Below are 25,960 nucleotides of genomic sequence, written 5' to 3' on the forward strand. Positions count from 1 at the left end.
TTTGTTGAGTACCTAACTTCACCTGAGTTTTTATCATGTAACTTTAATTCAAATTTGTATTTTAAGGAGAGAAGGAGGATCAAGAAATATACGTCAAAAATTATCATCTCATGTGTCTCTCTTGTCAAAGAAGGGAAATTAGCATAAGCTTATAGTTTAAAATAAACGGTTGAATGCACAGGTGTATTGGAAAATGCTATATTTAAGAGGGAGAAGAGAAACATTCAACATAATATTTATCAGTACTTACAGTTGAGATACAAATTTTCTGCTATAATTTCAGGAAACATGTGAATACCTTGAAAGTATACTTTACCCAGGTGAGCACTCTGTCTCCCCCTTTTGTTGCTTTTTATTGTCTTTCTACGTTACTATCATTAGAATCAGTGTTCTATGAGTAAGAGAAAAACTTCAAATTGTACGCTAAAACTGAGAATCTGACAAGTGGATTACGTTCCGAAGGTGAAAATTACAATATACGAAGTCCGACAATAAAGTAATAAGAAAATTGTTTCAGCTTCTGCTGTCAACGCTGCAGTGCGAAACCGTCGCCAGCGTGTGGCCTTTGACCTGCTCCAATAGCACAGCACGTGGCACGCACGAAGTATTTTTCATTGTGAAGTTAGAAGTTAAAGAGGGCAATCGTGTGTTGCACCCGTCACAACAAAAGCACGTAATATTGACCAGTGCAACGTAATCGCCTTCTGTATGAAACTTGGTTAGACTGCCTCGGTAACGTACCGGAAGATTCAGCAGGCCTTTGGAAATAAACCGTTATCAATGCCAGAGGTGTATTGTTGGTACAAAATGTTTGCGGAAGACAGAACAGAAATCGAAGATAACCATCGTAGTGGCCGACTCACAATATGGATGGAAGAGAGCTCACAGTGAGAGGGGTAACTTCTCTGACAGGATACACGTTTAACCGTGAAAATTATTGCGGATGAACTGAACATAAATAGAGAAAATGTGCGTCTGATATTAACTACTTAGAACAAACACCCTCACCCCGTTTGTAGTGGCGGTTTAAGTTTCCAGGGTTGCCAGCATCAGCTAAAAAAAGACATTCTTCTTACGTTATTGTCGGGTCTCGTTATTACAATCTTTACTGAAAACCAGTGGGCAAGTGTTATTGGCTTTAAGGAATGAAAACGGGAAATTCCCGTTGTTTCCTAAATACATAAAATTACCATATGATTTAAATTCGAGGGTGCATTGTAAACCACAATAATGCTTTCTCCCCATGTATTCCAGCTGGAATGGTGAAATTGCATGACGAGAGAGTTTGAAATTTGCGCTACAGAGATTTCTTTGTTTTCCTATGTAGCTCTAACGACACAAAAGTTGAACTGCGAAAGAAATATGGCGTCCTGTTACTGTCCCCCAATGTGAAGAGAAGCCAGTAATGATTAGTTTTCAATGAATTAAAGAGCATACACCAAGAGAAAATTACTGTAATATGCGTACCGTATATGGAGACGATTATATGGACTGTTGCAATGTTTCCAGTTATTGTGCATTCCGCCAAGCTCCAGGCACCCGGTAACAGCTTCAACACCGCAGATTATCAGCGCTATCCAGCCAGCAATTCCTGGTGATCATCGTGTGCACCTGCGAACCTTATTGCAGAAATTCAACATTTACTATGCTGTAGTGTACGACCTTGCGCAGGACACATTGATATTCCGTAAAGTTGGTGCTCGCTAGGTGCTTAAGATTCTGACAGATAACCACGAAGTTCAGCGAATGATGACATGCTTGGATCACCTAACGCGTTATGCCATCTGTATGCAATCGTCAATGGTGATACGTCTTGGGCATACTATTAGACGTCCGAGACCAAGCAGGTCTTTATGAAGTGGAAACACTGGTTTCCAACACGACAAAAACTAAACGTGATTCAATTTGCGAGAAAAGTGCTTGTGACAGTGTTCTGGGACGTTTGTTGCTTTATTGGGACATTTGTTAAACACAGGCCCACTGTAAATGCTGCAGCCTAAAATAAAACTTTGGTTAATGTTGAGTCGTTCTCTGCGTTACAAAAGCCGCCACAATAATGGTGACAACGTCAAACTTCATCATTACTGCCAGTCCACGAGTCTCTTTCGTCTCACATTTTCACAATTCTATGTTCTCATGAAGAAATTTCTCACCGGTCAAAATTTTGCGACAGATGCGGAAGTGAAAACAGCGGTCCGCACATTTCTATACTCAACCATAACGGACTTTCACGAACAGGGCATCCTCAAACCGGTACCACGCTGATAGAAACGTATTGAAAAAGGTGGTGACTGTAGAAAAGTTGATCAAATACGAAACTTTATTTGTGATTTGTTTGGTTTTGGTATATTAAATCTTTTTGGGAAAAAATATTGCGCGTTGCTTTCCAATCTGCCCTCCTAATAAGATGTATTGCACAGATATCCATTACACATCATCTGATGCAGTTTAGTGATCACATCTTTGCCAGCATATATAAAAGAAGTAAATTAGGATACCTACATTTCCATATCAATGTCATGAAAAATTATTCAGCTGTGAACCCATACATCTTAAACACTACATGTAGACTAGTTTCGGTATTCTAACATGCGAAACGTCTAAAACTGCAGGTCGTCTCCTGGCACAAAATTTAGAAAAAAAAAATCAGGCAACAAAAATTTTTCATCTTTTTGCATCTAAATAACGCAATTTCCCGTTTAGTTATGTGAACTGGCAAAATGTGTCACAGAATCACAATTTCTTCCTAAGTAAATCTAGTTCAAATTACAGGTTTTGTTCGCGAGCTAATACACAAAAGTATTCAAGGGAGAACACCTTGTGGAAAATTTTTCTTCAGTACATCTACTTAGTTTTAATGGTTTATACATGGTATAACCTTTTTTACGCGACAGAGGGATTGAAAATTATGATACAATATTCTTAATGTTGTGATTAACACTTAACCTATATAAATATTTAAAAGGCCGAAACTAGAAAAGAACAACACATTTAAAATAAAAATTTAAAAAATATCTTATTTCGAGGCTTCACCAACGCATTCCGAAGAAAATACACATTACACTTGTGAACAGGTCTTCTCGGGCTAGCAGCCAGGTGAATACTGTTATATCTTGCGACGTTTCAAAGGCTGACATCGTCCTCATCTTCAGGTGAATATGATGGTGCAATGGAGTGTATGGAATATATATACTCATGTATGTATGATTGGACTCTTCTGATTAGTGGTTGAAATGGCGGCTTCTGATTGGTGCTTGAAATGGCGGGATATGATTGGTGTCCATGTTTCACTCAGTTGGAAACCTGTGTCTCTGTTAAGGTTCGTTTTTTCTTGTATGATTGCAACGGCTTCTTTTATCCTCCTGTCCCAAACTCTTGAGCATTTTGCTATTATTTCGGCATCTGTGAACAAAATCTTGTGTTGCTGGATGATGCTATGTTCAGACAGTTCGGATTTTTCTCGTTGGTTTAGTCGATGTAAATGTTGTGTTCTTTGCATCTGGCTTCAATGGTTCGTCCTGTTTGTCCAATATATAACTTACCACATTCACATGGAATGCGGTAAACTCCAGGAGTTCAGAGGCCCAGGTCGTCTTTGGTTGATCGTATTAAGTTTTTTATTTTTGCTGGTGTATTGTCCTGATGTTGTACCTGGCTAATAGTCTGCTGAGCTTTCCAAAAGTGTTGCCGGTGTATGGGAGGCAGATTGCAACCTGATGCTCAAGAGTTTGGGAGAGGAGGATAAAAGAAGCCGTTGCAATCATACAAGAAAAAACGAACCTTAACAGAGACACAGGATTCAAACTGAGTAAAACGTGAACACCAATCATATCCCGCCATTTCAAGCACCAATCAGAAGCCGCCATTTCAAAAAACCCATCAGAAGAGTCCAATCATACATACATGAGTATATATATTCCATACACGCCATTGCACCATAATATTCGCCTGAAGGTGAGGACGATGTCAGCCCTCGAAACATCGCAAGATATAACAGAATTCACCTAGCTGCTAGCCCAAGAAGACCTGTTCACAATAAGTCGCCAGGAAAGCTTCAATACATACATATTACACTTATAATTTCTTAGTTTAAGTTTCTTTTTCTTTGTAGAATTCGTCTTGAAACTGGTCAATATTTCAATCCAGCCAAAAGTAAGATTGTGAAAATGCAACGATCCTGAGCCAGTGTACAATAAGTTACCCTGGCTGTATATATTGAACAATCTGTGGAATTCAAAAGTTGAAGTTAAGCATTGGTATGTTTGATATACTGTTGTAGAGGTGTCACCCCGTGTAACGTGGGTTCCTGTCACCACGGCATGGCGCGTCCTCAGGTTGCGGATCGAGGAGAAGGCCTCTAAATATAGAGGTTAGCTGCGAATATACCGAATAAGCAGTCGCGGACAGCCGACTAGGAGTGGTCCTCCAGCTTGGGGGTTTGGGTAGGGCTAACAACCTCATCCTGTAAAAAAAAAGCACTTGTTCAGAAATATTCACAAAAGCCTCGGACAAGGACTGATAACTTGGCACGACCTCAGCAAAAGAAAATGGACATGAGATTTGGAACATGGAATATTAGGAGTCTTTATAGAGCAGGCGCGTTAAAATCCGTAACGAGTGAGTTAGAGAAATACAGGATGGACTTAGTAGGAGTTGAAGAAGTTAGGTGGGAAGGAAATGGATCTCAGAATTCCGGAAATTTTACGTTCTTTTACGGGGAAGGAAATAAAAATAACCGGTTAGGAACACGGTTTTTCGTTCATAAACGTATATTACCAGCAATTAAACGGGTTGAATTTGTTACTGATAGACTTTCTTTTATTACTCTTAAGGGACGGTGGTGTGATATTATTGTTTTAAATGTACATGCCCCAACTGAAGATAAGGATGACGATATAAAAGACAGTTTTTACGAAGAAGTGGAGCGGATATTTAACCAACTCCCGCGATACCATATAAAAATTCTATTAGGGGATTTCAATGCGAAGGTAGGACGAGAGGATATTTTCAAACCGATTATAGGGAACGAAAGTCTGCATAAAGAAAGTAATGACAACGGTGTTAGACTCGTGAACTTTGCAACATCCAAAGACCTAATCATGAAGAGTACAAAATTCCCACATCGCGACGTTTATAAATACACTTGGACATCACCAGACGGAAAAACACACAACCAAATTGATCACGTTTTAGTAGATAGAAGAAGGCAATCTAGCATAATTGATGTCCGGTCGTTTAGAGGGGCTGATTGTGACACTGACCACTACCTGGTAGTAGCGATAATACGAGAGAGGTTATCGTTGAATAAAGGTAATATTCATTGCCCGAAAACGGGGAGATTCAATTTAAAGAAATTAGAAGAAAGCCAGGTAAGAGAGAAATACCAGATTGAAGTTTCGAATAGATTCTCGGCTTTAGAAGATTCGGAGTGCACTAGCGTTGAGGATACCTGGATTGAAATTAGAGATAGCATTAAAATTTCAGCAAAAGAAAAATTGGGACACGCGGAAATAAGTAGGAACAAACCATGGTTCGACCAGGAATGCATTAAACTAGCAGAGAAGGGAAAACAGGCAAAATTAGGCTGGCTACAAAATCCTAATGAAATAACTACACAAAATTTCGCAAATATCAGGCGGGAAACTTCCAAAACTTTTAGAACAAAGAAACGCGATTTTCTGAAAGCTAAAATTAAGGAACTTGAAGATAATAGTAAAAATAAAAACATCAGGGACATGTATAAGGGAACCAACGAATTTTAAAAAGGCTATCAACCTCGTGCTTATATATTAAAGAAATCTGACGGTACAGTTCTCACTGACACGGATAGCATCTTAAATAGATGGAAAGATTTCTTTCACGATTTGCTTAACACGCAACCAAAAACTAGTGTGCGTGAAGAAAAGGTGATACACACCGCAGAACAGTATATTCCAGAACCCAACCGAATAGAAGTAAAAACCGCTATAAAGAAATTAAAGAAACACAAATCTCCGGGTGTAGATGAAATTCCGGCTGAGTTAATTTTAGCTGGTGGCGAGAAATTGTGGAACAAGATACACAAACTCATTCTCCTTATCTGGAACAAGGAACAATTGCCACAGGAATGGAAAGAATCAATCATTGTTCCAATTCACAAGAAAGGCGACAAACTGACTGTAATAATTATCGAGGCATTTCTCTTCTGTCAACATCCTATAAAATCCTTTCAAATATTCTGTTAGCAAGACTGTGTAACTGTACCAAAATTTTGCTTAATATATTTTTCGCTTAAATGCTAATTCTGCGTTAGTGCATTATGTGACGTTCATCTGAATTGGTACGTTTTGTGTGGTATATGCTTGTCATTGATTGTGCTGCCGCCTGCTGGTGCTAAAAGACAGGATAGAAGAAAAGGAAAAGGAAAGAAATGAGAGTTTGTGATGCTATAGTTGATTTTTAATATAAGTGTGTGTGTGAAATATGACTCGGCAATTTTCACTGATCTTAGTTTTATGTCGACGCCAGTTAGCGTCTCAATGATTTAAATTATGTTATGTGTTAGAAAAACTAAAGCTTTCTGTAAAGCTCCATAAATCAACAGTGAGAATAATAATGCAGAAACCAGTATTTTTCGTGAGTGTTACGTAAGTCGTTGTCAAAGTAAATCAGCCCCAAGTAATATTTTATAACGACAAGGGGGCGTGATCGAGATTACAAATGAAACAAAGGACTTCGCAAGTGGCACTCGAAGGTAATGGACACATGATTGCCGACCAAAGTAAAAATATTTGAATAACATACTTCCTTCAACAGTAGTTGCACCATAATGCTGTTATTACGTCAGCCAGGAAAGACTGTTACATAAACTCTTAAAATCGGAAGAAAGGACAATCTTTACAAGAAGATTATTCCGGATTCGTTGTGTGTCTACCAAAATGTGATTACAGTAACAGGCGCCACGACGAATTAGAACTGTTCATGTAAACGATATCAAAACGTTTCTACGAACTTGCTACGTAATTGGGGCAATATATCCAAAATAATCAATGTGTTACAGGTATGTTTAATTATTGAATAAATGGCACTCTAATGTTTAGATTTGTTTGTTTTCTCTACTAAATCGCATGACGAAGTAAGATTATGGTTGTTATGTCACTTGTAAGTAATCTATGAAAGTGAGTGATGTTCTCATCTATTTTTCATAACGCGCCTAAGGTCTTCGCCCAGGTGGTTCCGTCAGATTCTGGACCATTACGGTAAGGTGTATCGTGCCTTCCTTGAACGATTGTCGCGGGGACGAACTTTCTGAACCTCTAAATAAAATAGTGTAAAGCTATATTATTCGGGGGCAAAGAACAGAGAGTTCTCCGCGGTGGCCGGTTAAGGAGGGTGGGTACCGGGCAGCGTAATGCTGGACCGTAATAACTGACCCCATACGCAGATGAAATTATTGGAGATTATCAGTGCGGATTTAGACGAAATCGATCAACTATCGATCAAATATTTACCATTCGCCAAATACTCGAAAAAAAGTGGGAATACAATACCCCAGTTCATGAACTATTTATTGATTTTAGAAAGGCGTACGACTCGGTTAGGAGGGAAACATTATACAACGTTCTTACAGAACTTGGAATACCGAGAAAGCTAATTAGATTAATTAAGATATGTTTAAATGAATCCCAAAGTAAAGTCCGGGTAGGAAAATTTTTCTCCACGAGCTTTCACGTCGAGAATGGCCTGAAACAAGGAGATGCGTTGTCGCCATTATTATTTAACTTCGTTCTGGAATACGCTATAAGAAAAATCAAAGATAGCAACCAGGGCCTAGCGTTGAACGGTATTCACCAGGTTATGGCATATGCTGATGATATAAATTTAATAGAGGATGATAGGAGAACAATAGAAAGAAATGCAGAGATTTTATTAAACACTTGCAGGGACATGGGTTTAGAAGTAAATGCAGAGAAAACTAAATACATGGAAGTGCGTCGGGACCGGAATACAGCATATTATGGATGCGTTAAAATATTAAATAATACTTTTGATAAAGTGCATAGTTTCAAATATCTAGGATCAATATTAACAGAGGAAAATCATATTCACGAAGAAATTAAATGTCGACTAAAAGCGGGGAATTCGTGTTACTATTCGGTTCAAAATCTCTTGTCGTCGCGAATTCTGTCGAGGAATTTGAAGCTTAAAATATACAAAACGATAATCATGCCTGTTGTTCTGTATGGCTGCGAGACATGGTCACTTACTCTGAGGGAAGAACATAGACTGAAAGCATTTGAGAACAAGATCCTGAGACGAATATTCGGACCCAAGAGGAACGGGAATGGGGAATGGCGGAAACTTCATAATGTGGAACTACATAAGTTATATGGTTTACACAACATTGTTAGGGTCGTCAAGTCTAGAAGGCTTAGGTGGGCGGGTCATGTAGCTAGAATGGAAGAAAGTAGAAACGCTTTCAGTCTTGACTGGAAGACCAATCGGAAAACGACCATTAGGAAGACCTAGGCGCAGATGGGAGGACAATATTAAGATGGATCTCGCAGAGATTGGAATACAAAGTAGAAACTGGATCCAATTGGCTAAGGATAGAAGTCAGAGGAGAGCTTTTGTGAACGCGGCATTGAACCTCCGGGTTCCATAGGCCATAGAGTTAGTTAGTTAGTTATTAAAGGTGTCACCATCGCTATGAGGTGTTCGTTTCGCTGGCTACAAAGAATTTATTGTGTATACGTTCACGAAATTATGAATGAAGACCTAAAGAGTTAAATATTTCCAACAGACCCGAGTTCCAATAGAAGATTTGATAGTAATTTTTGCTGTGTAATTTTACCTGCATATGTGAAAACTGAAAAAAAGCAATATACTCTTCATCGTTAAACTTAAGTATACATACGGTAATATACAAAACACAGACACCCTGTGATTAAGTGGTCCCGTAGGCTCATGGCGTCAGAAAAAAAAACACCTCTACTGGATATAATCCACGATTAAACCAAGCTACCCTGGATTCCTATCACGAACTTTAATAGGCTCCTGTTGTATAATACTCTCTTGTTGCTTCTGACCTACAAACCCGCCTACATAGTTTTATACTTTCAGAAGAATATCACAATTCCCATGCATATTTCTGTCGCAAAATGAAACTATTAGCTTAGACATTTTGTTTGCATTACTTTTGTAAATATATGTGATATCTTTCTTTTATAGACATCGACTATACATTTAGCGACGTGAACTTCATTTACTTCACATAACGTTAAGTAACTTACTCAAATTTTGTTTTGAAATTTCGTAGGTCTTCTTTCCTGATGTTATTACTCATCTATATAATACAATATATTTCACAATGTAATGTTATTCAGCTTAATTAAAGGCGAGTTGGTTGGGTAAATGATCGCTCTTTCAACATAGTATTGCATGTGCATTATTTACAGTTGAGATATCTTGTGAATCTGTTCAACAGACAGAATTTTCTTTCTACTCGATTGCAAGTAATGTTTACAGGCCATATGTTAAAAATATAACTGTAGCTGTGTGACAGGTCTATACAAATATCTACATTTATCTCCATGATTACATCAATAACTATCACTTACATAAATTATTATACATCCAAAGGAAATTTCTTCTACAACACACCACTGGTATTTTGATTTAGAATTATACAAGCTAGTAAACTTTTGTAACATACACATGAATAAAATTCATTGAACGGGACGGAAGTTTACTGATATAATTACACATGTATTAACGAATATATCATTGCATACCAAAAAATGTGACCCAAATTAGAATCGAACTCACGACCTTACACTTGTAAGTCCGGTGCGTTACCGGAAGCTAATGCAGAGAAGTTCTGACGTATGATTACCGTCATACTAGGGGCCGTCGAACCCTTCAGCATGACTCTAATGACACGTCAGAACGATTCTGCATAGAGCCCAATAGATTTAGCTTTTATTTATAAGATACTTAGCAAAATGATAGAAGCGGACAAAGTATCGCGTACATATGAAAATGAGGAAATTAACAGCTGTTTAAGAATCTCACCGAAATATTTTGGTTACAGTAAGAGAACTACAAATGATCAAGTTAAACGAGTTCGTGAAATGCTTTTAATTGATTGAATAAGTGATAGGATGTTAGCGAATGTGTGAGATATACAAAGTAAATGTCGAAATGGTAAGAACGTGGCGTGGGTAACACATATATCATTGTCTTAACGACGAATTAAATATCGTTGCTTTACTTTTGGATAGTAGTTAAAATAACAATAACTGGTGGCACTGGAGGAAAAAAGGGTGAAGCAGCTACATCTTCATTAATAATTCGCACGTCTGCCACAAATCTGTTACACTACTCGAATTTTTTCATCTATGACTAGGAGCCAACCAAGTGACATATATTACACGAATCATCAGTACCAATACCCAAGTTAAACAAGTGAATATAGATTTAAATTGTGAAACTAAGACTTCCAAACTAAGCGAATTCAATATTCAGACTGGATGTAATACATCTGTAAATACTGGTTGCGATAGAGAACAAGGTCAAAAATAGTGTTTGTTCCTTGGACACTGATTCCATGTAAAGAAGGGGTAATTTTTTTTTACGCTATTAATTCTGTCCAAATAAATCTTGAAAACTATCGTTAATTTGAAGCACTTCCAATTTGAATAGAGGGTGGAGGGATGAGATACAAGCTACACTTGAGACGCTGAAAAGTTCTCAAAAACATCCCTCTACATCTTCTCGAGTTTTTCTGTACGAAAATCTGATAACAGAAGTATTAATAAATTCAACCACTTCCGGTTTCGATGCGCTGCTGCAGGTTGTGAGGTTTTATATAAGGAACAGAACTTATATCCTTTCCAAATATAATTTGTCGACATCTATTATCATTTGGGTTTTATTATGATAACCTTTGAAACCAGAAATGGACAACTTCAACCTCTTCCGGTTTCATCTTAGAATTAACGTAAAAAAAACAATTCTTGTCAAACAAATGAATTAAAAAACACTCATATCGATATGTTTTATTGTTTTAATGAAACTGGTAATAATTGTAAGCTTGAAACAATTTCTGTTTTGGAACAGTGCTGTCGATAGTTATGCTAACTTGTTCTGAGACGCTGGAAATGGCTGAAATCTTTTTAAATAAAATAATTACACGCTATTTGTTACAATTTTCGTTTTACGTCGATAAAAGTTGAAACTGGAAAATGGTAATTTTAAACACCTATGGTTTGAATAGAGCTTTAACGGAAAGTAATGTTTTCTCGACCAGCAAAGGCGAGTCGAAGAACACATCCATATTTTTTTAGCGTTTTAGCTCTACGGAAGTCAGTGTTTAAACCGCAATAGTAAATCTAAGATTTCCGTTTCTCGTATAGTGCTGTAAATAGTCACGTTGAACCGTTTGAAGGAAATACTTCTCCCTATCTATTAGTGTTTGTTGTGTGGCGATAAGTGTTGAAACCACACATCGTTATTTCTAATCACTTCTTGTTCGAATAGAATCTCAACGCAGGAATTGAACATGTTCTTTAAATGCCAAATCGATTGCAAGAAACCGCAAGTTAATAGTTTTTAGCGCTTTTGCTATAAGAAAATCAGTTCTGAAATTGGACGTAATTGTAAATGTGATCAACTTGCCACTTTAAAATTCTTTGAGTTTTATGGTCATCGTTTCCACCGGCTAGGCTAAAGGAGACAATGATGATAAGAAGTGAAATTGTGGAATGATAGTAGCGGGATGGGGGGATAAGCCCGACATAACCCACGCACACGGTGTTTGTCCAACACAAAGTTCACTTGGCAGCACTTGCGTTCGAAACAAGGACCCATGCACCAATAGCGAACGCTCTACTACTGAGCCAGTGCGTCCTCACTTTAAGAATGTTGAGGATAGTCCTTATACATTGTGTTGCGAAGCTGAATCCTCTGCACAAATGTTTCTCGTAATCATATGTTGCAATTAAACGCCGAATTGTTTTCAGAGACCCGCGTTACCCTACCTGCTACCGTTTTCGTTTTGATACGAAAATGAAATCTAAGTCTTATGTCACACGCATATGCCAAACAGGCAAAATGGGACAAAGATTATGAGAAATGAATGAAATATTGAAACGAAGAAAATAGAAGAACCTCAAGGAAACCTACTTACACGGTGTTTGTCTACCACAAAGTCCGATTGGCGCGAACTAAGATTGCAGCACTGCCCAGGTGTATCACAGGTGAATGTTCAACCATTGACCCGTTTTCATTCAAAATTAAACTAAATGAATTCTTTAGTTCCACGTCTCACGGGTATGTCGGCTAGTCTAAAGGACAAAGGAATGATGAGAAAGGAATGAAATATTGGAATGAACAAAAAAGAACTAAGAAAAATCCACATACACACGCTTGTCTGTCTTTGTTCAGAAGCTATAATGTTGAAACTGGAAATGGTCATTTAAAAAACTAGCGGTCGGAATAAAGGCTTAACGGAGAAGATGGTACCTACATTTGGGAACTGAACCGATTGTAACAAAGTATATCTAGATACCCCTTACCGTCTTTTGTAGATAGAAGTCAGTGTAGAAACGAATTATATTATTAAATTTCAAACACTTCCGAATTTGCTAGATTGTTGCTCGTGTAGTGTCCTCTTTAGACCGTCCATTGAATGTAAAAAAAAAAAAAAAAAAAAGTTTGTCAATATCTGTTATCATTCCCGTTCTATGGTGACAAATATTTAAACCGAAACGCATCATACTCGGTTTCAATCGCTCCGGTTTGAATAGGAGTTAGCAGAAAATGTAAGAAGCGGAAGTAATAGTGAATTTGAACAAAATCCGGTTTTGCCAGAATAATAGACAGTCATGATACGTATGTTATATATAGATACTGAATCGTTTACAAACAATCGCTTCTCGTTGTGTGTTACAGCTACCTTCTGTGGCAATAAAGGCTACAATCAAAATGACTAAACTGATAAAAGTTCGCTTTGAAAACAGGGTTAACGGAGGAAATGGGACCTACTCTTAGGACACTGAAATACTTATAATAAAATCATCTTGAAAGCATTGACCGTTTATCTTCTAGGAGAATCAGTCATGAACCGGACGTCATAGTAAATTTGAACTACTTTCCGTTTCGGGAGAACTGAGCGAAATAGCGCAAGTAGTAGAGCGTTTCCTTCGCATTCGGGAGGTCTTGGGTTCCATTCCCGTTGCCGACCATCCTGACTGGTGTTTTCCAGTCTCCCTCTGTCCTACTAGGCAAATACCAGGATAGTACCAACTAAATAGGCCCTGGCCCACATCTGCCCTATTCCTTTTGATTTTTATTGTTGTTTTAGGTATCCACTATAAAATGGCCTCTGAGCTGTATTTGGTGATTGCTAAATAAATAAATAAATAATTTGAATAGCCTTGAATGTTGTGCTAAGACGATGAATCATGCACAAACATTCGCTTCTCGATATATTAAAATTTTCTATTAAACTTAAATATATTAATCTTATGCATGTAACACCTTAAAAGTCTCAAAAGCTGCTTTGGTTTTATAGACATTATGTAATATTACTTACCAAAAAGACTTCTATATACAGTTCAAAAAATTAGAGGTGGTATTATGTCAGATTGGAAACCAGAAGGAACAATTTTCGAATTTCAGATTCGAAACCATATTAAGAAATGAAAAAAAAATCCTTGATTTTGCAATATATTTTCTACTAAAGCATACAAGAAACATTTCTACAAAATGCAGAGTGATTCTTTCACTGCTAAGAGATTACAAAAATATTTATTTCACTCGTATAATAAAAGTAAAATAAGGCCGAAAGTACATTTAGTTTCAAGCTACAGTGGCGAGAATAATCTGCATAATGTCAAGAGACTTTTCAAACGAAAAAGATAAAAAGAATGGTTGTTTTGTATCTAGGGTCATTCTCACGTCCAAAATCTATAAAAACAACAATACATAATTTATTTTATTCATCTAGTAAGAAAGACTGACCTTAGGTTCAATTTTCTGAAGTTAGAAGAAAAAAAAATGCAATACAGAAGATGGTTGAATCTCAAAATATACTTGAAATAGAGCGGTTGGGAAATTTTTCGTGGCTTGTACTAGAGATCTTTTATGTTTCCTAAATTCCCAAAAATGATATCAATTTATGTCACTCATCGAAAAAATGACAGAATCTCTATTTTACCCATTCGCAGTTACAAGCCGAAAAGCAGCACTTTAGATGCCCAACCTTGCAACAAGATTGTATACAACGATCCAAAATGTTTTTAAAGCTTGCCAGTAGAGTTAGCGTCATGCCAAATATATACTTTGACGATAGTTTCCAAAAAGGTGCAAACAAGATTTTCTAAGCCCGAATGTGTTTGAAATAGAACGAACTAAACTCTCTTTGTAACTTGTAGCTAGGTACATTCTAACATTTTTCTCACATCCGGAAAGATAAAGCTCGAAATTTACTACACATATCTCATAAAAATTAAAAGATAAAAAATCATACATTTCGCACTTTGAAGTTGAATCGTTCCGTTTAAAAACTACAAGTCCAGAAAACGTTACCAATCATTCTATTTCAAATGTTATCGAACTTCGAATTTGTAATGGTAGATTTTCTGTTTCTCAATGCAAATGATATAATTTGAAATTTTCTTGTATCTACTGCCTGAGTAAAAAAAAAAAAAAAAAAAAAAGAAAGAAAAAAAAATATTTTTTATAATTTTATGCAATCTAATGTAAAAATGTTATCAGATACCAGCAACGAAAATCTTTTCTTCTTCTATTTTCCATTTATTCTAAATTTTGACCTGTTATTTACGCTAATATGAAAAAACTATCATGGAAGTGTTTCGTTTTAAATAATCATATTGAAATTTCAACAATGAAAAAAATTGAGTTGTTTTTCTTTTTAGAATTTGGAAAAGTATAAGAATACATAGGTATGAGGCATGAAAAAATTACCAATAGTTCTATTAGATACACGCCTTGAATTTTGAACGATTCATGGCGGATATTCTCTTTTAATATAGGATACAATTTGAAATCACGTCAATTTTGTTAGACCAATGTAATGGGCTAATATCTTTTCTAGAATCTATAGGAGTGTAAATATTGACCTAGATATGTTACGAACTATTTCCTAGCTTTTCCTCCTTGAGACGGGTTTCGAAACATTACGGATCAATGGCGTCATTCTCAATATTAAAGAAGAAGAGTATTTCTTAGGTTTGTTCTTCATATCAGTAAAAAAGATTGCATGTTGTGATTTCCTCAAATACTCAACGAGTATGATTATCAATATACATTTTGAATTATATTTCTTGTGTGCTTTGTTCAGAAACTAATTTAAAATAAAGAATTCATATTGCACTTGGTTAGCTAAAAATTATTATTGTGAACGGCATTAACTTCTATTTCATCATTTCCAGTTGAAAGACCAGCAGTTGCATGAAAATAATTTTAAAGATACTGACAGAAAATAAATACAGAAGAGTAATATTTTTGCGTTATCCGTGCCTCATTCGCTACAATTACAATTTACTATTAATAATAACAATAATAAATATTATTATATTTATTATTATTATGAATGAGCAAAATAAATATCAATGTGCAAATTGAGATTGTTCTTGACTTAGTTCCGGTTTAGTTACTGAATCTATCACCGATTAGTTTAGTGACCGCAAAGACAATTGATTAGATACTGACAGCAGCCCTTTTCGATTGTTCTCATATCTTCCTCCATTCCAAACCCTAGGGGTTCTCTCACCTATATAGTACTTTTCTCTTGGTTTGTAAGTTACATGTATATTTCAACTCATTGATTGAAATCAGACTACGAACCGAGTTCCATGTTTGACACGTGATTGATTTGTTATATATATATATATATATATATATATATAAGTGGGAGTGTGTGTAAATTTTGAACAAACCTTACTTCGTTGATGTTTCCTTCTCTCCAGTTAAAGTTTACAACCAAATATTTATATAAAAGCTACGATTTCTTAAAAACTATGATGTTTTTGATACAACTACTTTCAAGTATCGAACTCTACTCTGTAAATTTCTACACCAGAGGAATCAACACGCAAGCACTCATTTTTTACAGATTCACTGTAAAATTCACAGAATTATAGACAATATACAAAAAATTCGGGCAAGCTTTTACTTTGACCCGGACAGTGCAAACGATTTCTCTTACCCGGTTCCCGGAGCATTTTAGGAATTGCATTCCAGTCGCTCCAACCGATCATGACGTAACGCTGTGTGGTATTATCATGGTGGCAAAAGTGCAATGAAATTACACCTGCGCGGCTTCTAACTCCCTTCGAACGCTCAGCTGATTCGTTCGTAGCTAGGTTACTTTTTCGTTAACCGTTTAGGTACCATTGTGCCCTTTTGGAAGCAGGAAATTTTCTGTGTTCTAGCGTTGTATATTTTCTATATTTCTGGCCCAACATTGAGTGGTATTATAAATGAAAGAATTGTTAATTGTTTTATTTGCCTTAATTTCACAAAAATGTATATTAAATAATTTCAATCGATCTTTTTACAATTGATGTTTTCGTGCTTTTTACAAGAGGTTGTATTACTGCGTGCTTACGACGTAATATAGAAGTTGGCAAGACTTTCTGTAGACAGTTGAGAGTTTAATGTTTGTGCTTTTTATTAGGGTGAGAATGTGCGTCTGAGGCCATCGTTTCTTATTGCGCAAATGAAATATTTTAATGTTCTCATTTGGGAACATTGGTACGTAGCGAGTTAGTTTGAATATTTGTTGTATAAAATCGCGAAATGGCAAGGTAAATTTTTACGCTGGATGAAATAGTAGGCACGTTCGACACTTTGTGTGTTTCTGATAATGAGGAAACGGGTGTTTACATTCTCCCTCCAGATTGAACAGATGACATTTCAAACGAGGAGCACATAAATGAAGACGAATTAGTTCCTGTTATGCGTAAGGACGTATGGGGTGAGTTGATAGAGGCAGTGAATAATGACATCTATTACCAAATGAACTCGAAAATATACCATAAACTTGATCATCTAAAAATGGAAGGGAAACAGTGTATGCCTAAATGCAAAAATGTTGCGAAAATTAGCCTCAATCCCATTTCTTGTTCACCAGAAAAACTTGTGGTTTCTCATCCTCAACTTGACGGTAGTTCTCCGATAGATATTTTCTTCAAGATCTTGCCTCCATCATACACTGAACACCTTGTTCAAATGTGTAATTTGTACGCACAGCAGAAATGAGCTCCACACATAAAAGTATCATATGAACAGTTACTACAATTTTTTTGGTTTATTACTTCTCAGTGGGTATCATATTCTCCTTCTGAGAAGTCTTATTGGAGTACAGCAGACGACCTTAGCATACCGAATGTGTCATCCGTAAAGCCAAGAGCCCGTTTCGAACAAAAAACATTACCATATTGTTGACAATTCTAACTTACCAAGGGGTGACAAATTTGGGAAAATAAGACCTATATACGATGAACTACAGAAGAACTTGCAGTAGTTTGATATCTTTCACCAATCTCTGAGCATTGATGAAAGCATGGTTCCATACTATTGGCATCACATCTGCAAACTGTTTATTAGAAGAAAACCACTCCGTTTTGGTTACAAATTATGGTTTTTATGATCTTCAGACGGTTATCCATATGCAGTGGACCTCTATGGTGTAAAAGACAATAGTACTGATAACGTTACTGAGGATATCCCATTACGAACGAGTTATTCGTAGTCTCACATCAATCATAGAAAATAATGCCCAGCACGAAGTCTTTTTCTATAATTTCTTCACATCTTATGATGTTCTTTTAGAATTAGAAGGAAAAGGCAATCGAGCAACAAACCAGTAAGAGATAATCGTGTTCAACAGTGTCCTCTGACTCCACAGAAAAACTTGCTAAGGACGAAAAAGGAAAGCTTGACGTCAAAAGAGATGGTAATGTGTGCTTTGTAAGGTTGAATTAGAGTGCGGTTGTAACTGTTGGTTCAAACTGTTTTACAAACTTGCCAGTAGAATCAGTGAGGAGATACTCTAGTGTTCATAAAATAAAGGTTCTAATCAGTCGACTATTCGTTATTGAAAAGTACAATGAAGGAATGGGAGGAGTTGACGTTACGGATCGTCGTCTTGCATCATACAGACCCAAACTCAGATCCAAGAAACGGTGGTGGAATCTTTTCAATAATGCGCTCATTTTAGCAGTTGATTCTTCTTGGAAATTGCATTGCGAATTTAATTCGAACAATGAACTCACACATCTAGTTTTTGAGGGAAGTTACCATGTGTCTTCTTCGCATTGGAAACATGACATTAATTAGGCCAGTTCCTAGATCGTATATCCCTATCGACGCTCGAAACTCTGACACGCATTACATTGCAGATGCATCACAAGAACGATGAGTAGTGTGCAAATCTTATACAAGAAAAATGTGTTTTCTGTGTCAAGAGAGGTTACACCAGAAGTATTCTCCAAAGTACCATGGGTTGTGAGCATCTTTTCAAAGATCTGATAAAAGACTGTTAGCTTATGGTCAGCAAAATCCATGACTAGTATCGAATTTGAAACACTTTTTTGCTATTATAAGTTTTTCAATTTCCTAGAAAGTACTAGTTATATAGTTTATAAAAATACTAATAAATGCAGGTACATATACTAAGAGTAAGTGAATTGTAAGAATAGTAAATATATATCTAAAATAAAAGCTCGTAGGTATTCAAGTGTACTCATACGTAAAAACGTCGAGCCCTCCAGTATATAGTTACCCTCATATCTACCACAAATGTAACAAGAGAAGAAATGTTAGACATATTTGAGTTTGCTCCGTGTATAAACGGAGCATATAGCATAAACATATAGCAAGATGGCGGCACTGGTAGGTAAAAGTTTTGAGGCTTCCCGTGTAGAGAATAAAATTAAGTGTGATATTTGTGACAAAACCGAAGCAAATAGTGCTCAAAAGGTATGTAAACCATGTGAAATTAAAAATAGAAACAAAAATACAATTATCACAAGAGCAACGTCAAGAAAAATGCTAAATTCCAGTTCAACAGTGACAAGTGGCAATCAATGTGTATTGGAAAGTGTTGAATGCAAATGTAACACACCTGAAATACTAAGTGTGTTATATGAAGAACTATGTGCTTTAAAGTGTGATGTGCAATCTCTGAAAGTTGAAAACACGGAGTTAAAAAAGAAACTTAACGAAGTAAGTATACAAATTGACTCTGTAGTACAGGATACTGCTGGACACGATAAGACACAGGTACGACATAACAAAAGGGGAGCAGAAAACATAGTATTTGAAAAAGGTAATACGCTGAATGAAGGAGATCTATCTACAACGTTATATTCTGTACCAGTGAACAATAAGTTTGATGTTCTATACAGTAAAGTAGTAGAAAATTCAAGTGCAAGGAAGAACAAGGAAGAAGAACCCTTGCACACTCAAGAAAAACAACGGTCAATGTGCAAGGGAAATTTTCATCTCAAAAGCATAATCGTTTACACATAGGGAAGAAAAGTGAAAAGAAACAAAAGAACGTCGCCCAAGAAGTGAAACAAAACTCCGAGGTAAAAAAAGAAGTAACTCCGAGTAAATTGCAATTAAGTGACAAACGACGCGTTTTAATTCTTGGAGATGGTCATGCTAGAAATATAGCTAACCTACTACAAGAAAAACTACAGTCAAGTTATGATGTGAGCTGCATTACGAAGCCTGGGGCCGGAACCAGCGAAGTGTTGAAAGATTGTGTATTGCTTTCCAAAAACATGACCATGAAAGATACATTAATTGTGATTGCGGGAGGAAATGATGTGGCAAGGAATGAGGGTCAGGGGGCAGTGCGAAACTTGTACGAGGTGCTGTGTACGTTAACAAAGACTAATGTGTTTGTAGTGGGAATTCCATACAGACATGATCTGGTAGAGAGTTCATGTGTAAATATACTACTGAATTGTACCAATCGTAAAATAGCAAAGGTATGTAAGTTTTTCCCAAATGTAAAGTACGTTGATTTGCAGTCGCTAGATAGGTCACATTTCACAAGACATGGGCTACATTTAAACAGCAATGGGAAGCACCTTATGTGTAATAAATTTGTCCAGCTCATAATCTCACAGTCTACTACCTCAGGTAATGCAATACCTCTAGCTCATGCTAATTTTTTAGATCAAAAGAGTTTAATGATGCAGACTTAGCCAAAAATGTGCAAGCGGTTATAGCACAACAGGATAATGTAAAACAAAGTCACGCTATTGATTTTAAAGTGGGATATTTAAATGTTCAAGGGATCAATAATAAACATGTAGTTTTAAATGACTTTGGGAATGAGAATAATTTAGATGTCTTAGGTTTAAGTGAACATTGGTGCAAAGAGGATGAAGTTGTGTTTAATAAATTAGATGACTATGTACTTGTTAATAGTTTCTGTAGGAATCACCGTGGTCACGGTGGGGTAGCTATTTTTGTAAGAGACAAGCTCTCACTTAAGTGTAAGAAATTAGACCTTGACTTTCTATGTACTGAAATCGATTTCGAAGCCACAGGTATCATTATTAATTGTCTTAAGTTGGTTTTCGTATCACTATACAGATCCCCAAACGGTAATTCAATAGCCTTTCTAGATAGGCTCGAGGAACTGCTAAACTTATTGGGTAGGCCTAGTTTTAGAAATTTTAAGATAGTCATAGGTGGTGATCTAAACTCTGATATTGACGTAACAACAACAAAGAACAGTGTAGCTGAATTAAAAAATTTGTTAAGGCAATTTAATTATGGTATTACAAATATGAAGCCAACAAGAGGTCTAGCTTGTCTTGATAACATATTTATAAATTTCAATTTATGTCAAATTCGTTGTGATGTATCAATATTTCCTTTTTCTGATCATGATTGTGTATGGGTAAAATTGGATAACGCACTATTAAGTAAGGAGGTTGATATCTTGTCCACAGAATGTAAAAGAGTTGTCTCTAGGCCAATCACTGAGGGTAAAATATCTGAGTTTAAGAGTTCACTCTGCAACATGAATTGGTTTCAATTGCTGTCGAATTACAATGACTCTAATGCACTGTTTGAACGCTTCTTGAATTTGTTTCTCTATAACTTTGACATCTTCATCCCACAAAGAATTTGTAAAGTTAATCGGAGCCTACTTAAAAAGCCACATAAAGAAAATAATTCCACGTGGTATACCCCTCAACTTTACTCAATGAAATGTGAGGTGATGTTACATTTAAACAAATATAGGAGAGAGAAAAATGATGTAACTAGGTCAGTCTATCTGAAAGCTAGGAATACATATAAGCAAGCTGTTAATGAAGCGAGAAAGCAGTATACTTCGGCAAAATTCGAATCGTCTGTTAATAAGTGTAAACAAGCTTGGAATGTAATTAATTCTATAGTTAAGAGTAATCAGGACTGTCTTTACCCCAATCCAGAAGATTTTAGTAATTATTTCGTAAATTCTGTAGATGAAGTACACAATAATATTGACAAACCTGATGTAACAGCAGTCAATCTAATGGAACAATCTGTAAATCCTATACACGATAGTTTTGTATTCAGAAATATATCTCCCCAAGTAGTTCTCAACATTGTAAATAACTTTAAGTGTTCAAACAGTGTTGATGTTTATGGATTGTCGAGTAATCTAATTAAAAAAAGTTATTGATTGTATTGTTCTGCCGCTTACACATTGCATTAACCAATGTCTAACACAGGGAATCTTCCCCGAAGTTTTAAAATTATCACGAGTTGTGCCTGTATATAAAAAGGGACCCGAGAATTGTCCATCTAGTTATCGACCGATTTCTCTGGTACCAGTCTTCTCAAAAATTCTTGAAACTGTGATACATATGCAGTTATGTGATTATCTTGATAAGTATAACCTAATTAGTGATTCACAATTTGGTTTTGTAAAGGGTAGATCTACTGTTGGAGCGATTGATTCGTTGGTAAAGAGGGTTATTAGAGGGTTTGAAAACAAGGATTTTGTTCAGGCAAGATTTTGTGATTTAAGCAAGGCCTTTGATTGTGTTGAACACACAATTCTCCTTAAAAAATTAGAGTACTACGGTATCAAGGGTTTAAGTTTTAGATTATTCAAGTCTTACTTAGAAAACCGTAAACAAATTGTTTTTGTAAATAACAATAAATCTGGTATTGCATCAGTTAAATACGGAGTACTACAAGGTTCAGTACTTGGGCCACTTCTATTTTTACTAATGATAAATGATCTACCTTACGTTTTATCTGCTTACTCTATACTATATGCTGACGATACGACCTTCCTAAATACTAGTCCTGATCTTAGTAGACTTAATTCTATAACTGAAAATACTTGGGATCAGGTTGTGATTTGGTTTAAGGCTAATGGTTTTTTACTTAACGAGAATAAAACTCAACATATGACTTTTAGTCTAAAAGAAGTGCCTGCTGAGAATAACTCAACATGTGTGAAGTTCCTAGGTATATATATTGACAACAAGTTATCGTGGGAACAGCATATTAATTATATTTCTGGAAGACTCTCAAGAGTAATATATCTGCTAAAACAACTAAAAAATCATGTTCCTCATAACTATGTCAGATCGGCTTACTTTGCTTTTTTTCAAAGTATAATTTTGTATGGTATATTATTTTGGGGTAACAATTATCATGTAAATAGCATTCTTTTAATACAGAAAAAGGCCATCAGAATTATTTTAAACGTAGACAAATTAGCTCATTGCAGACCTTTGTTTATCAATCTTAAAATTATGACAATAATCAATCTATACATTTACACAGTACTCCTGTATATAAAAAGTAATCACCAAAATTTACAACTCAGGCAAGACATCCACTCGTATAATACTAGAAGCAGTAAATTCATAAATGTCCCATATCATCGATTGTCCAAATCATTGAACAGTTATGAAACAGTTGGAATAAAACTGTATAACAAGTTGCCTGCATCACTAAAAGATGAACATATGAATAGATTTAAAAGTAAGTTATACAATTGGTTAGTTGCAACGCCCTTTTATTCATTACAGGAGTATTTTAATTGTTCAATAGAAGTGTAACGTATTTTGTAATCTCGTGTTGAGCTTGTATTTAAAATGTATATTGTTATTGTAATTTATTTTGTAATGTCATTTCATCATTAATTTAGTTATATATCATTATTTATTTATACTTACGTATCAATATTGTATCGCATTTTGACGTTGTCTATTGCTATGTATAGCTTAACGACAATAAAATTCTTTATTATTATTATTAAACAATGTCTTATTTTACTTCTAAGTATTAATATATGTAATGTGTAGGTAAGATATGCAAATCGTATTTCGTATATATATGCGTGACTTTGTGTAATGAAGTCATAGATACGTGGACTATATGAAATTCATTAATGTAATTAATTTAGAGAAAGTGTTGTGAAAGTAAAACTAAGACGTTAATTCTGCAAACGCGAGGTACCAATGTACCCAAACGGTTAGTGAATTTGCGTGTGAAAAGTATATACCACGTGAAAGCTCCAAAGGCACAAACAGTTCCAAGAACTGACTGAGGCAAAAACAGTTTCAGGAAGTGACTGAACCCATAAGAACCGATTGAAGTCACTGCCCGAGCCAAAGTAATATCTTGACCCAATTCGAAATAATATTTTAATAGACTAGTACATAGATATCGTAAATATCTTGTGTTCTTACTTCTAAGATACCTACCTTCATAAAATTAAATTAATCAAGATCGAACCTGTTATGCGCGGATTCACACACAAAGAAGCTATTAACCATTGTAAATGAAATGAAGTATAAATGTATTTGTCGCGGTAATAGAGAAATATCCGAGACTTAAAGGATCAAGATAATTGCAAAATTTACGTTAGTAGTGTATTATATTGGAACACAAATATGTAAGCAATGACAACATATTGGAATGTTTCATATAACATCTTTACTAGCGTACAAATACACAATTCAGCATGAAAAACAATACACTTTATGCCATATAGTGTTTTGTCCTATGCTTGTTTACATGTATATTGACCTTTTGTGACACGCCTGTTCCCTACGCAACACTTCGCTCCTTCTCCGGCCAACATGCTACAGTCCTGCCCTGACTTAGGCCTACACAGCGTTACTTCTTTCTATTGGCAAGCCAGCACAATTTGATTCGTGTCTTTTACATAATAATTCTTATTGTATACGTACACTAAAATGCTGATGTGAAAATATATGGTGAGTGTAACTCCGTCCCTCAAAAATGATTTTGAAAATAAAAACAGCCGACTTTCAGCAAATGAAGTAAAATATGCAATGAATTTATGTATAGGTTTTTAATAAATATCCATCTTTTTTTAGTTAGACTCATGTTTTATTAATGACTTTGGAAGACCTTCGGATAAGTGACGTATTCGAAATAACTTGGGGATAAAGTTACAAACATCTATACGTTTGGTCCGGTATATATATATATATATATATATATATATATATATATATATATATATAAATCACGGTAGTATTTCGGAAATTTTCTCATCCCATTCAGCCACGGAGGTTTTTTTTTAAAACAAGCCTCTATATATGGAACACTATCGCAAAGTACCCATATCAAAAATATCTACAAGAATTGGTTTGAAATGTGTATTCAAATTTAGGTAATGATTCCTTCATTAAGTTGGGTGCACTCAATTGTGTTTCTGGGTACAACTAGTCTATGTGTGCCGCGCAACTTCCAAACTGTTGATTATTAATTTTCGTTAGACATAGGCCTACCTCCCGTAACTATTTCTCGAAAAGTATTCCTTACAACTATAAAATTTCGTACCCATGTAACTCTATTATCAATCTGAACCAGTTATTGTATATAAAATTTAACATTACCTTTCTGTCCCAACTGGATTTGAACTACTTGTAGTTAATTGTTTGTAGTCATCACAGTAAGAAGCGCAAGTCTCTTCAACCTCTACTTTTCTTAGTGTTTCTATATTATTTTCAAAGGCAGGGTCTTTTACTGCAAATTCAGATTTCATCATACCAATGTTTAATTTGACATCCGAAGAATACATAGCTACATCTTTCTCTCTTGTTTGCTCCCCTTCGGTAGAAGATAATATTAATTCTTTGCTGTCAGTTATCATTTCGTATGTCCATCCTTTCCCTTCGAGTGGATCTTCCTGAGGAAAACCATAATCAATTTCTTCTTTGTACAAAAATTCCAACTTAACAGATGCTTCACCAGCCATTACGGCTACAAATTTAATACGAACTTGCAACTATGCTTGATACTTCCATTTTATTTTATGGTGCATGTGTAATGAAATGGCTTACAAGAACGTTCATAGAAGCAATTTTTACTTGCAATCACACATGCAATCACATATTTAAAAATTACAGAATAATTACTCCAGTGTTGCCAGGTGCCTAACTCGAGAAGTTACTACTGGGCCGCCAAAATTCCGCCACGTTCCGCTACCCTTACTGAAATTCCGCTATTTTTCACTGCATTATAAAATTAAACATAAATGGTAAAAAAAAACGCAGTTAACAAAAGTGCAAAATATTTCACAAATTAATAATAGGACTAAATTATAAACGGAAAGCCCTGATTTAGTACTTCACTAAATTTCATGAATTGAAAAAATGAACTTCAGTCTTATTTGAGTTAATATTATTGAAGTAAAAGTCACAGTCAATACCTGTCGTTCCTTTATTATAATTTTGTTTATTAACATATTAAGGGGACGCGGTAGCTCAGTGGTGGATCGTTCAGCTCGGTCCCTGGTTCGATCTCAGCTCGAGCCGTGTGGACCTTGGGGTGGACAAACACCGTGCTTGTGGGTATTCTGGGACTCTCCCGTTTTCTTCCACCTTCTTCATTCCACCATTTTACTTATTTCTCATAATCATCGTCTCCTTTAGCCTAACTGGCA

At 35.7% G+C, this 25,960-nt stretch overlaps 1 protein-coding gene across 6 annotated transcripts in view; it reads right to left on the bottom strand.

Moving 5' to 3' along the window:
* Positions 1-25,434, bottom strand: part of LOC145681259 (uncharacterized) — a 395,864-nt gene extending 370,430 nt beyond the window's left edge. For 5 of the 6 annotated variants that reach the window (XM_081752831.1, XM_081752830.1, XM_081752828.1 and 2 more), the window contains exon 1: positions 24,912-25,434. In XM_081752831.1, coding sequence (XP_081608957.1) covers positions 24,912-25,273 — 362 coding nt within the window. In that variant the 5' untranslated portion in view covers positions 25,274-25,434. Of the gene's footprint in view, positions 1-13,796; positions 13,951-24,911 lie in introns of those variants that run through there. The other variant, XM_081752833.1, reaches the window with a different exon arrangement.
* Between the last annotated feature and the right edge of the window lie 526 nt (positions 25,435-25,960).

This window comes from Thermobia domestica, chromosome 3 (genome assembly GCF_964235325.1).
Source record: "Thermobia domestica chromosome 3, izTheDome1.hap1.1, whole genome shotgun sequence".
NCBI classification, from domain to species: domain Eukaryota; kingdom Metazoa; phylum Arthropoda; class Insecta; order Zygentoma; family Lepismatidae; genus Thermobia; species Thermobia domestica.